Consider the following 15,582-nt stretch of genomic DNA (forward strand, 5'->3'; position numbering starts at 1 on the left):
TTTGAAGCATGCATTTTAGTATTTAATGGTGTTAATTTCTAGGGCACACAAATATCAACTTCACTCAACGATCCAGCAATCTTGCAAAATGAAGGAAAAAATGTCAGAGAATGAAAGGCAGCAGCAGGGACTGCAAGCAGAGCTGTCCCTGAAAGGCAGGAAAACAGCTGCCTATTCACAGACCCTTAAAGATGTCAGGAAAATGAAAACCAACTGGGGTGCTTCAGATGGAAGAATCACCCTATTTTTCATATGTACACATGTTGATCTGGCTAACTTGAAGCGCTGAAGTTTGTCCCAAGGTAAACTGAAATATGACACATCTAGTTGTAAAAGATAAAATACAGTTATTATCTTTTTGGATATTTTTAACCAGCAGGCATAAATTTAAACAATCCCTACCTGGAAATATTGATGGTCTCTTTTTCGGCCGCCTCAGGTAAACAAGTTCTAAGTTTTTAATGTTTCTTTGAAGTCTTCCTCTAGCATCATGTCCTAGGAGTAGTTCCGGTGGCAGACTACTTCGTCTTGATGACTTGTAATCATTTTGAGCTGACTGTAGCTTGTTCTTCGTTCTAGAATACAAATTGCTGTCATCAACGGCCATTGCAGGAGCTAATTAGGGACACAACAAAATTCTGCAAAGCCAGAGCCAGCAGCAGCTGCGGCCATCTCCCCCAGGGTTCAGGTACCGCAGCTCTGCCCCACACCAGGGTTCAGGTGCCGCAGCTCTGCCCCACGCTTGTTTGGGAAGCTTGACGAGTTGATAGGCGCGGACTCCAACAGGTGTAGGATTACTAAAGGGCTCCTCCTTTCAACACTTCATAGCGCAGAAAAGGAGAGATGCAAAAAAAATCATTAGGGGAATGGGAGCAGACGTCGGAAGGAAAATGAGGTAATGGTTGCTGGGTGAAATTACTGTTTTATTGGCGCAATGCCATAAAGCAAACACAACTCGCTACTTAAGAATGAATGCCTATGCAAATTGCAGGTCTCATTATTCCTATTCCCGTACTCTTCATAGATTTCTAGGTTTTTGAGAAACACTTTTAGGTGCCCTCATTTCACTTTTGTTCCCAACTCTATACACGGAGCATACATTTGTCCCTATTAAATTCCTCACTTGGCAGGCAGCTGTCTGGAACTTGGCTGAAGGAGAGAAGAGCCGGTCTCCGACAGACAGGAAGTAACCATCCTGGGCTTTTGTGGGCAGTGCCAGGAACCTGCGCAGACCACACGCCCTCCCATCTTGCCCTCTACTTGCGAGAGGGCTGTCTGAAAGTTCAGCTGTCAGGCCCAGGTCAGAGGTCTGGCAAACGAGCTGTGACCCTGGCAGCCATGACAGCCTCCACATGACACATACAAAGATGTTGTTATCCTGGCCAGGCTTCTGCCTGGCTTTCCAAGCAAATGGTCAGTGCTTTGATGGTCTAAGAAAAACCAGCACACCCCTAGACTCTGGCCTTGACCTGTCACCTGTTCTCTTCCTTCCTATTCCAGATTTCACATTTTGTCCTTTGTTCCCTTCCCCCTTGCTCTACTTATGTGGAAATATTCCACATTCTTTTCTTAAACTGTGCAGAAATGCTCTCTCTAATTCATCCTCTGCAACTGTGCCCTAGGATTGCGTCTTGTGTAAACACCCCCCCCCCCACCCCCGCACTCCCTCCCCCCACCACACACACTAATACTCTCTCACAGAAGAGGGAGAAGATCAGATCTGCCTTTTCACTTCCCAGGGCTTGGGGTCAGTACATACAGACCAGTAAAGGGTTTGGGGGTTGGTTCAGCAATCACTGTTTATTTTGGTTTTCTGGATGCCCATTAGGTTTTATTGTTTGTTAAAATGTAATGTAGTAGTTCGAGCTCTTTACATTACAAAGAATACACTTCCACCCTAAGAGAACATTTATTCTTTTGTCTCCTTATTCTTCAACAACAGGTCTTCAAACTACAACAGAATTTTTTTTATTAAATTTTATTTAGACAATTAATTTTAATGGGGTGACATTGATCAACTAGAGTACAGATTCAGAGAAAATATCTACAGATCATTTTGACATTCGATTATGTTGTATACCCATTACCCAAAGTCAAATTGTCCTCAGTCACCTTTTATTTGGTTTTCTTTATGCCCCCCTTCCCAAACCCCTCCTTCTCCTCCCTTCACCTCCCCCTGGTAACCACTACACTCTTATCTATGTCCATTAGTCTCAATTTTGTATCCCACCTATTACAACAATTTTTTAAAAGCATTTTTAAAAATAAGCATGTTCAAATTAGAGTTGCCATTATAATCCAACAATTACAAAGTAGCAATTGTATTTACATAATTAGATTACTGAGTTATTCTGAGAAATACCTATACTGCTTGTCTCACAGGACTATTTTGTCAAGTTGCAATGTATCCCAAATTTCAAAATAACAGCTGGCTTGTACAAAACTGTTTTTAAAAGCCCATGAGACTACTCAATCACTCTTAGCTTAATGAAATACACTTTTTTTCTAGCAAAGAAATAAAAAGTATTTTTAAGGTTTGAGATAATGATTTAATAATAGAAAAATGTTTTTCCATAACCCAATTTTCAACAACAGTGGTTACGTTTCAAATAAACAGCAAGGTAGAGCCCTACGACCCAGAAAACTTGGAGAAATACAGCAATAACAAGCAAAAGATAGCACTCTTGAGGGACAGTTTCTTTCCTAGTTCACATTGTCACCATGGGCCTAAATAACAGTGTCTGTGAAACAAAATGGGAGCCTCAGAGGAAAGGTGTTATTGCCACACACTATGTGCAACAGGTACAGCTGTGTAGTATGCACAGGTAACTTTGTGTTTGTCTTCAAGAGATTGGCTGGAAGCACAGAGCGAAGCCACATGTGTATCAGGAATGCATTAGTGTAACAGCCACTGTTCAGTTTATGCTTCTTACCAGCCAGGTTTTGTGCTAAGCCTTGGACGTGCATTATCTCGCTGACTCCTCATAATCACCTTGTCCTAGAGGTAACACTAAGGCACTGGGTCAAACGACTAGAGCAGGGGTAGTCAACCTTTTTATACCTACCGCCTACTTTTGTATCTCTGTTAGTAGTAAAATTTTCTAACCGCCCACCGGTTCCACAGTCATGGTGATTTATAAAGTAGGGAAGTAGCTTTACTTTATAAAATTTATAAAGCAGAGTTACAGCAAGTTAAAGCTTATAATAATACTTACTTACCAAATACTTTATGTCGGATTTTCACTAAATTTGACAGAATAAATCTTTATAAAACAAGTTACTATTGTTAAATCTATCTTTTTATTTATACTCTGGTTGCTCCGCTACCTCCCACCATGAAAGCTGGAGCGCCCACTAGTGGGCAGTAGGGACCAGGTTGACTACCACTGGTTTAGAAAGTGGAGGAGAAGATCTGAAGGTAGGTTTACCTGACTGCAAAACCCATGGGGAAGTCTATGCTTTAAACTACAACACCATGCTGCATTATTAAACATATATAAAATCCTGCCTGACCTGTGGTGGCGCAGTGAATAAAAGCATGGACCTGTAACACTGAGGTCGCTGGTTTGAAACCCCCAGTTTGCCCAGTCAAAGCACATATGGGAGTTGATGCTTCCTGCTGCTCCCCCCTTCTATCTCTCTCTCTCTCTGAGAAATGAATAAAATCTTTAAAAAAATTATTTAAAAAAAAAAAAAATCTAAAAGAAATGGAAAAGTCTTTCTTTGTTTTCCTAAAACAATTCTTGGGTTTAACCAGAGTCCTGTTACATCAGTGGTGGGATGGAGGACTGGTTCCACTGCCCTAACTTGGACTGCCCCATGTAACTGAACTGTTTGTAGATCTTTACGGTTCATGGGAGAAAAGTGAGAAAAAGCAAAAGAATAATTCAGATTTTTGTTTCAATAATAAAGTATCCATGTGGAGGCTTTTCATATTAAAATGTACTTGATTAAAGTATTATATTTTCTTGAGATTTAAATTATAATTAGGAAAAAACCTTTACCATTCTTCAGAAGTATGCTTAATACTGTCAATCTTCTAAATATTAAATAACGTAAGAGAGGGCTAGAGGCCTAAGATGCTCAGATTAATCCCTATCTTGCCCAGCTCATTCTCCCCTCATAGGGAATATACTCACTTTCACAAAGATATACAAACAACAAATAGATATGTGAAAAGATGCTCATCTTCACTAGCTATTACAGAAATACAAATCAAAACTATTATACTATGAGATATCACCACACACCTGTTAGATTGGCTATCAACAATGTAGGTAATAACAAGTGTTGGAGAGGCTGTGAAGAAAAAGGAATCCTCATTCACTGCTAGTGGGAATGTAAACTAGTACAGTCATTATGGAAGAAAGTATGGTGGTTCCTCAAAAATTAAGAATAGAACTACCACATGACCCAGCAATCCCTCTACTGGGAATATACCCCAAAATTCAAAAACATTTGTTTGCAAAGATATATGCACCCCCATGTTCACTGCAGTATTATTCATGGTGACCAAGACATGGAAACAATCAAAGTGTCCCTCCATAGAAGACTGGATAAAGAAGGTGTGGTACATATACACAATGGAATACTACTCAGCCATAAGAAATGATGACATAGTGTCATTTATAACAACATGGATGGACCTTGAGAATATTATGCTAAGCAAAACAAGTCAAGTCAATCAGAAAAAGCTAAGAACTATATGATCTCACTCATTTGTAGGATAAGACTCAAGGACATAGACAAAAGCAAAGTGGTTACCAATGGGAGGGGAATAAAGGGGGCCAAATATATAGTGACAGAAAGTGGTTTGTTTGACTTTGGGTGATGGGCACACAAGGCAATGAATAGTTCATGTGCTATAGAGATATACACCTGAAACCTATGGGTTCCTATGGACCAATGTCACCACATTAGATTTAATTTCTAAAAAACACAGATATAAATTTGGCTCATTTAATACACTTTTAAAAGAGAAAATGGGAACACCTTGAATTTTCTATTATTATAACTGAAGGCAATGAAAACAAAGATCTATTTAAATGTAGTATTAATCAGCAAACATGAAAAAAGTAAATCTTCCTTTCAAAATATTTAAATTGGCAGACAACATGAATGATAATCAATCACAGGAAATTAGCTTGGTTTGGTCTAAAAGAGAATATTCATAGATTGTAATGTTAAGGTTACCTCACCATCTTTATAATAACAGTCAAAAGTGGAATGTCATTTCTTTTTCAGGCAGTCAAATGAATGATTATATTGGACTTTGGGCTAAAAGGATTCTCAAAACCTATAGCATAATTAAATAATTCTCAAAACCTATAGCATAATTAAATAATTCTCAAAACCTATAGCATAATTAAATAATTTTTAAATATAATGGCACGTTTTCTGTTACTATACTGTTAAAAATATCACTATGTTTTAAAAGTCTCTGTTCTCCTAAAAATCCAATATATTAATCTCTTGAATTATTCTAATTCCTTATTATTTCATAGCTAATCTCATTGGGGCTACCACTATCATGGCCATACAGGTTCTCATTGAATTTGGACAGACAATAAAGAAATAGTGGAGCCAAAAACTGGTGGGCCATTCCTTTATTCTAGCCTCCCACCAGCTGGTGAGTAAACACATACAGGTCTCCAAAACCCTGACACATTCTCAGATTCCACAACCAGGAGAATCTTTTTCGATTCTTCTTAGAATCAAAGGCCCCCTCCATCTCAGTAATCTCTGGTTCCTCATCTGCACACCTTCTTCCTTCTCTTCTCTGCACAAACTGGCTTCTGCTTCAGCATCTTACCACCTTGGCTTCCTTTCTTCAGCACTCTGCATCCTCTCTGCTCTCACTCTGCCATCATGGCTTCTTCTCTGTTTCTTTTTAAAACTTTTTGGTGCAAAACCCCTCCTACAGGAAACATTAGAATAACAATGGCCCCTCCCAAGCAGAAAGGTAATCCGCAATTTGCAGTCAACTGCCCTGTTCTGAGGGCAAGTACATATGTGGCTGCCCAGTGCCATTTTTAACAATAAAAGTGAGCAAACTCAAAAAACAAAAATTTTACAAACTCATTTGCCCAACAGTGGGCCATTCCATTTATTAAAGTCTTGCACTAGCCAATGAGCAAACACACAGGGAAGACTGCTTCTCTCTCATTCAGAGCACCCAAAGCCCTAATGCATTCTCTGGTTCCACAGCCAGGAGAGTCTTCTCTGATTCCTCCTAGAATCAAAGGCCCCAACAGTCTCAGCAGAGCTCACAAAGCCCCTCAGCTCTGGTTCCCCATCTGCACACCTTCTTTCTCTCTGCAAAACTGGCTTCTTCTTCAGCACTCTGCATTCTCTCCACTCTCCCTGCAAAACATGGCTTCTTTCTGCTTCTCCTTCTCTTCTGCAAAACTACCTGAGCCCACAAAGATCCCTCCTCTAGCAAACATTAGCAAAACAATGGTCCTTCCCAAGCAGGAAGGTAATTAGCAATTTCACAGCCACATATACCTGGTGCTGTCCAGCCCCCAATGCAAACTACAAGCGAGCTAACATAAAAATCATATTTTCCAAACTTATTTGACCAACACTTATCCTTCAAAAAGTTGTGTATATTAAATGCTGTTACTATCTCCTAAACATTTGATTCTAATGGTAAGACACTATTTTCTTTTTCTGAAAATATTCAAATACCCCATAAGAACCCACTTCCTGACTTTGCAGCCTTGATCTTCTTGTGAATTTTGGTAGTTTTTAAATAGCGTAATGAAATAGGTTTGCTTTTTGTGAGAAAGCTGCAGGTTTAGAATTGTACAACTTTGCATCTGTAACCATCTTTGTCATTATTACTTTCCAAGAATCCTGTTAGGATTCACCAAGTTAGCTTCCAAATCTCAATTTTACCCTGCTATACTGAAAAACCTGCAAATATACTTTTAAATTTTTGAACTCTTTATATAGTTTTTAAGCAGGTTGACACCAGGAAGAAATAAGTGTATAGAATGCCAGAATGATGGGGATCACTACATCCAGCTGCCCTGTTGGTACATCTCTCCCAGAGGTTGCCAGACACCCTCCTTGCCAACATAGCGTTGCTTGGTGTTGGTACCAACTTATGCAGTATTATCTAGTGTTTGATTATGGCTGAGGACATCTTTTCTCAGTGTCTAAAAATAGAATGAAGATTTTTATAGCTTATCTCATTGGCTCTCGATCGTAATTAATACTAATGGCCAGCCTTTCCCTCTTAAAAGTCTCCACTCCCTTGGCTTCCATGATACTATTATCTTATTATCTCTTTTTTCCTCCCATGTCTCAGGTCCCATCTGCTCAGATTCTTCAGGGGTTCCCTGAGAGCCTATGCTCCTCCCTCCTGCTTTGCTTATCTGCTTTGGCAAGCCCATTCACTAGCACCTACTATGTGTCTGGCACCATGCAGAGTCCAAGGTCTTTGCTCTTGAGAACCTATTCATTTGGAAGGAAGCAGATCTATACAAACTAGTTATTGCCTCTGCACAGAAGAAACACCAAAAAAGCTACTTAGTCACCTCTTCCCGATGGAGATTGGGATGGGAAAAAAAGGTTGTCAGAGGAAAAGGGGTGAGTTTTCAAGGCAGATGAGGGGACATAACACTGACTGACCATTAGATGACCATACAGTAGCCATACCCATGCCAGGGTGTTGCATCATATGAAAGGACAAACATTGGAGAAGTGAGATCCAGCCACCACAGGAAACAGGACTGGGCATCATTCTCTACTTTTAAAACACCACAAAGTTAATCATATTTTTTAAATAGGTAGACATCTACTTAAAAAAAAATCAGTATTTTAAAAACTGGCTCCAGTATGCAACTTTCCTTCTGAATCATCTTATTTATTCCAGAAACAGAGACACAAGGACTTGCTGGAGCAGACTCTTACACAAGTGTTTATGTTATGCAGACTGTACCTTTCAAAAAAACCGTGAGAACCAGTTCTTAATGACTTGAAATTCAACTTGATTTACATTCACATTCCTCCTTGTTGAATTTTGCAAGTCTCAGCAGAACTCCAGTGCAAACAATGGCATTTCTCAGATTCAGGTGGGCTCAAGGGCATATGTTTCTGGGCACATGTTGTGAAGCATTTTGGTGAGAGGGTAGAACAGAAGCAAACCTCCCTTTCTATATTGCCACTGACACACCTACATGGCTCATGAGAGGAAGGGCGGATGGTTTTGCTCTTATTCTTCTGTTTAAGGCAGTAGTTCTCAAACTTTTTGAAGTCGGGGCGCATTTAAAATTCTACAAATTTTAAATTTGTATATAAGCACACTATATACAAATTTCTGAGAAATATGTTATAATAATTAAGTCAAATATTAAAGAAAAATATAAAGTCCAAGCGTGCTTTTATGGCAATTAAATGAAATAAATACGACAAAATTAAATTTATTCTGACATTAAAAAACATTTTTATGTTACATTTTTTGTTATGCTTTTTAGAATTTGTAAAAAAGAGGGGTTAAAAAAATTAAAAAACGACAAAAAAGTTATCTTTTTATAGATATAGATACATTCTTAGTAAGATTTAGTAAATTCGGCAGGTCCTGGCGCAAAGTGTTAAGTTTTTTCATTCTTGTGTTTATGAGAAACATGAGCTGATGTGTCCTAGCGATTTCTTCAATGTTTGGGCATATATTTGACAGGCAAACTCTCATTTCCTCATCAATACATTAAAGAATTCCTCTCTTTTTACTCTTAATTTGTTGAGTGCAGAAAACCCCCACCATACATATCATCTTAACTTTACACCGAACAAAGGATAGAAGAAACTTGCCTCCAGTCTTTCCCGGGAACATGGAAGGTAGTGTAAACAATCGAGCACTACAGCTTAACAGCCTTTTGCAACCTAATCAGGCAAGTGAGGTGGGGGGTTGGGCAGACTGTCAGCTTACAGCCAATTCCCCACACCTCTGTCCCCCAAAAACCTAAACTCCAAAAGCCCTGTTGGTTTTTTGGTCCCCAACAGGCACATATTTCTCTGGAATACCATAGGGAACATCAGGAAATCTTCTGGGGCACACCAGTCCACCCTGGCGCACACTTTGAGAACCACCGGTTTAAGGGATTAAACTGAAATTTGCATTCACAAAAGAATTGAAGCCTTTTGAAAATGTGGCCCAAATACTAAGCAGTGTAATTTCAGAAATGTGATTGCCAAAACCAGGTTGTCAAGTGACTGGTTTAACTGAGATGACACACCATTAGTGGCACTCATCCATCATTGTCACCTGTGATTGCAAAATGGTGTCATTGGCACCTGTGTGTGCCAGTGACATCCAAGTCCAAAACTCATCTCAAACTTCTTCGCTGATCTGTATATTCAATTGTACATCAAACATTTCCTGGTGGAAACTCAGCATGTACAAAACTGACCCCTCAAATCTGCAGCTCCTGAAATCTCTGATCTCACTATAATGGTGTCACCATTTACCCTGTGACTCAAGCTAGAACCCTTGAGTTACTCTGTCCGAATGATGTCATGTTTACCCCTTATACATCTTTTTATCTGTGTCATCTCCTGTACTTTTGCTGTCACTGCCCAGTAGTGGCATCTCTGAGCTATAGCTTTAGACTCGCAACAGGTCTGGCCACTTCTAATCTTAGTTCCTCAAGCATTCCACCTTAGACATGGCATCTTAACCCTTCATATCTTAGCAAATTACCTCTGGTTAGCCTATTTCCCTCCTAAAAATGTTTAAGAATTGGACAGAACACCTCTGATGTGCTGACCAGTCCAGGGAATCATAAGGCTAGTTCTAACCTCGATGCAAACATGAGGCATCTAGTATTGTAACATAAAATTACTTTAGCTTTTGTAGAGGCCATATTTCCTTACTGTCTGGTGGTTTGACAAACCAGAGTCCAAACTTCTCCATATGTACTGCTATGGCCTTCCCAGGACATACTGACTTTCTGAAATGCACCAGAGATCTTGTATGTGGCCTCGTGAAATTTCATTGTGTTGGTTTTGCCTCCTAGATCTAGATTTGATTTCTCCCACACATTTGGGGATCTGTTTGGGATGGGAGCAAAAAAATAGTATTCAGAAGCTTTATAAAATCTTTTTATATTGAAAACAGTTTTCTTGACCTAAAAATCTAAGTTTATAAATTTTCTATTTGGATGAATAAATAAATCATTGTTCACTGGAACTAAGCTATTAATGTTCTAGTGTCGTGACTTACTGATCTAAAAAATAAAGGGAGTAATTTTTGCTTCTTCTATCCATGAATTGAATAAATTAACTAAGTAATAGTTAAATCCTAAGGTGAAAGATGTTATATACAAAGTGGATAATAAATAACATGTTGAGAAGTTATGTGTATTCATATAGATACCAGGAAGTATTATTCTGGCCAATGAAATGGTTAGCTTTATCATTATAATTCCACTTTTATATATATACTTATCTGATCAGTGGGTGGTATTCTTGACAACAGCACTCAACAGAGTAAAAACTAAAGAATACTTTCTCAACCTAATAAAGTACATCTATGAAAAACTCACAGATAACATCAGACTTAATGATGAAAGACAGTGATTTCCCTCTGACATGGAAAATAGGCAAACATGTCTACTCTCACCACTTCTATTTAGCCTTATATTGGATGTTCTTGCCAGTGAAATTGGGCAATAAATAAAAATACAAGGTATCCAAATTGTAAAGAAATATGTAAAACTGTATTTGCAGATAACATGATTCTCTATGTAAAAAATCTAACAGATTCTACAAAAGAGTTGCAAGAATAAGTGAGTTCAGCAAGGATATAAAATAAATGCATAAAATCAATTATATTTCTATGTTAGCAATGAAAAACTGGAAAATAAAACTTAACAAATAGTATTATAAAAATATTAAATATGTGATAGATATATACAGTAAAACTAAAAACATATGACTAAGAAATAACAAAAAACCCATATAAGGAGAGAGAGATATATATGTATATATCATGTTCATGAGTCAGAAGACTCAATATTGTTAAGATATCAATTCTTTCCAAATTAATCTATTGACCCAATACAAATCAATCAAAATCCCAGTAGGCATTTTTTCAGAAATTGACAAACTGATACTAAAATTCACATGAGAATGCAAAGGATTAAGACTAGACCAAACAAGTGGTTCTAGCTTAAAGACAGACCAAAAACAAACAAACAAATCAACAAAAAAAAACCCCCACAAAAAAACAACAACAATGGAACAGAACAGGGAATCTGAAAATAGGCCCACATATAAAGGAAGAATTGACTTTTGACAAGGTCATAAAGGGAACTCAGTGGAGAAAGGATAGTTTTTGTGGTGGAACCATTAGATATGCAAAAACAATAAAACAAACAAACTTTGATTTATACTTCACACCACATGCAACAACAAACTAAAAATGGACCACAAACATAAAGATAAATAATAAATTTTCTAAAAGGAAATGTAGGAGAAAATACATTTCTGATCCATAAAAATACAAATGAATAAATTGGACTTTATCAAAATTAAAATCTCCTAAAAATATTTTTGTCTGTTGGGGTGACACTGGCTAATAAAACTGCTCAGGGTTCAGGTGCAGCCCCATGGTACAGCAGCTGTACACTGCACTGTGTGTTCACCACCCCAGTTTTAAAAAATCTTCTTTTTGAGACGTGTGAAGAGAATGATAAGATAAGTCACAGATGGGGAGAAAATATTTGGAAGGCATATATTTAGTAAAGAAAGAAGCCAGACTAAAAAGTTTGCATACTGTATGATTCCATTTATATAAACTTCTAGAAAATGTAAACTAATCTGCAGAGACTGAGAGCAGATCACTGGTTGCCTGGTGAGGGGGGGAGGGAGAGACTAGCAAGGGACATGATGAAATGTTCGGGGTGATGAATTCACAGATATACACATATATCCACACTAATCAAATTATACCCGCTTAAGATGAGCAGTTTATTACATGTTCTCTAAAACTCAAAATTTTTTTCAAAAGGCCAGATTCAGAAATATTTGACCAGATTCAGAAATATTCTGGACTTCATTTATCATAAAATGGATAAAGTGAAACAATTCGTCTGAGTCAAGAGTAAGTGAAAAATATACATGTACCCAAGAGTTCTGTGGGTCTCTTTCACTGAAGACAAGTATTTTCTTATCCTGATTTATGTCTCTAGTTTTTCATTTCTGCACTATAAACTCTAAGAATGTCTGAAGTAACATATACATTGTTAAAGTGAGTCACTAGAGAAGAGAGGCAACAACTGCATAAACTCTGTTCATTACAGAATGAACAAAGGATGACTAAAAGCCTGAAATGAAATAAAAAGGCATTTTTAACAAGTTTCCTCAGAGCGACCAAGAAAAACTGTGAAATCTTTTAGGCCAAAGAACTTCAAGATCAGAAAGAACACAGATTATCTTAGCTGGCAGCCTTGCTAGATATCGAAGGGCTGGACAAAATGAGATAGTCTGAAGGTTCTCCCTTCAGTGTCTGACGCTGCAGATGTTCTATCGTATTTGAATGTTCTAGCTGGAAAGAAATGGCAACAAAAAAATTTTAAAGTCTTTGAAACTGGACCTAACTTTGAACTGATTGTTCAGGTAACATCACACATTGACTGAAAAATATTTGAAATGATCTGGTCATTTTACACGTTGAGCCAGTTCTATTCTGTGCAAATGTAGGTATAGGCACTGGAAAAACTCGTGGCCATTTAAAATGCCAACCTAGCTTGGTAGGGTTCACTTCTTTTATATCCTACTGCTTGTTATGTACACAAGAGTAAATGTTTCTTAGAAATTGATATTAAGCAAACAAAAAATCGTACAAGTACAGACTTAATATCACAATTTAAAAACCTGGTCTACCCCTAGCTGGTTGGCTCAGTGGTAGAGCGTCGGCCTGACATGCAGGAATCCCAGGTTCGATTCCCGGCCAGGGCACACAGAAGTGCCCATCTGCTTCTCCACCCCTCCCCCTCTCCTTCCTCTCTGTCTCTTTCTTCCCCTCCCGCAGCCAAGGCTCCATTGGAGTAAAGTTGGCCCGGGCGCTGAGGATGGCTCTGTGGCCTCTGCCTCAGGCGCTAGAATGGCTCTGGTTGCAACAGAGCAACGCCCCAGATGGGCAGAGCATTGCCCCCTGGTGGGCATGCCGGGTGGATCCCAGTCGGGCGCATGCGGAATTCTGTCTGACTGCCTCCCGTTTACAACTTCAGAAAAATACAAAAAACACACACACACAAAAACCAAACAAACGAACAAACAAAAACCTGGTCTAATGGATGGACAGCTCTGGACCCCAAAATAATGTCTTCTCAAATTCATTTAGAAGAGCAAAAAAATCGAACGTACCCATGAAACAAATCCCCACAAATCCCCACATAGCAGTTTGTTTCATGTTGTTTTACTATGAGATATCCTCTCATCGCTACCCAATACAACTGGAAATCAATATAAAAATAACAAAACAAAATAAAACAAAAAACACTGTCTCTAATCCCCTGCTGATAATACTAATTTATTGTGCACTCCCCATGTCATGCCCAGTGCTAAGCTCTTTTCATGCAATGTTTTGTTTAACCTCATGAGTGTGATACTACCATTATCTCCATTTTACACAAACTTCTCCTTTGCCACACCCTAACTTCTGGGCCATTTTCTATGACCAGAAAAAAACAACTGAATCAAATGAGAAATATCAAAAGGTGTCCTTCTAGTAACTCCATTCCTAGGTGTTAACAGGAGCCACCATTTTTCTTCCTCTGCCTAGGGATTAAATTCCAACCCAGTATTTTAGAATGTGCCGTGTTTCTTTATTCACTATTGAGTCTTAGCCAGCTTTCAGGAAACTTTATCAAAATTTGGGACCATCTTTATTAGGTGGGTCCTAATGCTCCACTTCAATTCTCCCAGGTTCCCCCATCATCTCAGAAAGATCTATCTATCTATCTATCATCAATTCTTCTATTTATTTTTATCATTTTCTAGATAAAAAAAGGTGATTTATTTTACATCATACTCTTGAAGCTAGAAAAGGTCCAAGTATGGAAACAAAACTTTCTGTAAGTCAAAGCAACATCTTTTTACCACCCCATAAAATGTAACTATGCATTTATATTACTAATTTATGCTGAATAGCTAGGAGATAGAATTTAAAACAACTCTTGAAGAAGATCATTTCTGGTTTGTTGCACAAAATCCATAACTCTTGCTGGTTATATTAATATTATTAGTAATTACAATTTAAAGACAAATATTTTATAGTAGTTAAGTCGCAAAATAATCTTGTATTTCAGATGCTTTTTAACTCTTTTGATTACAAAGGAAATACGTTTGTTGCAGAATATTCAGAAAGCACAAAAACGTAAATAAAAGGAAGCAGAATAAAATTATATAACCTCACCCATCAAGACAACCATTACCAACATTTTGGCACATTTGGTTCCAGACTTTAGGCTTTATCCCGATATCCACTGCCGCCTCCCCCACCCCCGGATTCAACCTCAGAGCTGGCTGTTAGCCCATAAATCCATCCAGGGAACTGTGCCCTGTGCTTAGTGGGGCCTGCAGACACACATCCTGCTTAACTCTGTTTAACCAGCATTTTCCAAACTTAGCTGAATACAGAAGTGTTTTTCACCCCTTTTTGTATGTAACAACTATTAGTATCCTTTGGCCCTGATGTTCTACAAAACCAATGTTTGGGAAGAGCTGTGTTAATCCAAGTACTTCCTGAACATTGGTTATTTCAGAGACCGTTTGTTACTGGCCTCTTGGGGCAGGCCATGGTGGGAGAAACTGGCACATTTGTGATACACCTAAGCCCCACTCACTGTGCTCCAGGCCCCTGTCCTAGAAGTACGACAGCCCTCAAGGCTCTGTAGTCATTACAAAGCCTCCTACCTCACATGTGCTACAGAGGTGGACCAGAGAAAGGTTACTTCAAATAATTCATGTCTGGCTCAGGACTCAAATACAAGCCAAATTAGTTGTCTTTATAATTGTAACTTACGCATGCAACTAAGGAAATACATTTCACTTCTCCCGCACATCTCAACTGTTGAAAGGAGACAAGAGAAATTAAAATATAATTTCTATTTTTCTACAGATTGTCCTCAAAGTAGATGGAAAATAACTAGGACTCCACAATGTTCTCAGCTTGCCTGTAATCCCTCTGCTCTACACAAACCTGTATTTTTCTTGTTGTTGAACAAGTTTCTCCACAACGAATCAGCTGTCGCCCCTCCTTCACAAAATGCTGCCCTGTCACGAAGGTAGTATTTTTCCATCTGTGGTTTCATTATGGTTTTTATAGAGATGTTCAAGTTTGATCAGTAATTTAATAAAAACCATTTTTGTGGTTTTTCCACTTTTCCACAATAATTCCTCTGAAATTCTCAAAAGATAAACCATTACCTCAGCTCGAACTTTTGTATTTCTTTAAATTTTTTTTGTTAGGCCTTTATTTTTATTTACTATTGATCTGGAAGGCCAGTATCTCACAGCCTTAGGCTTTCCTAAGTCCCCTTTCCACACAGGGAGAGAATTCTTATGAAATTT

At 38.3% G+C, this 15,582-nt stretch overlaps 1 protein-coding gene across 5 annotated transcripts in view; it reads right to left on the minus strand.

Annotated features, from left to right (window-relative positions):
- The window catches only part of FRY (FRY microtubule binding protein), a 620,873-nt gene that overhangs the window by 481,597 nt on the left and 123,694 nt on the right, over window positions 1–15,582 (minus strand). For 3 of the 5 annotated variants that reach the window (XM_066258901.1, XM_066258895.1, XM_066258894.1), the window contains exon 1: window positions 403–607. The exons of 1 other annotated variant lie outside the window; for it this stretch is intronic. In XM_066258901.1, coding sequence (XP_066114998.1) covers window positions 403–607 — 205 coding nt within the window. Of the gene's footprint in view, window positions 1–402; window positions 608–15,582 lie in introns of those variants that run through there. One more of the 5 variants, XM_066258908.1, reaches the window with a different exon arrangement.

The sequence above is a fragment of the Saccopteryx bilineata genome, chromosome 2 (genome assembly GCF_036850765.1).
Source record: "Saccopteryx bilineata isolate mSacBil1 chromosome 2, mSacBil1_pri_phased_curated, whole genome shotgun sequence".
NCBI lineage: Eukaryota > Metazoa > Chordata > Mammalia > Chiroptera > Emballonuridae > Saccopteryx > Saccopteryx bilineata.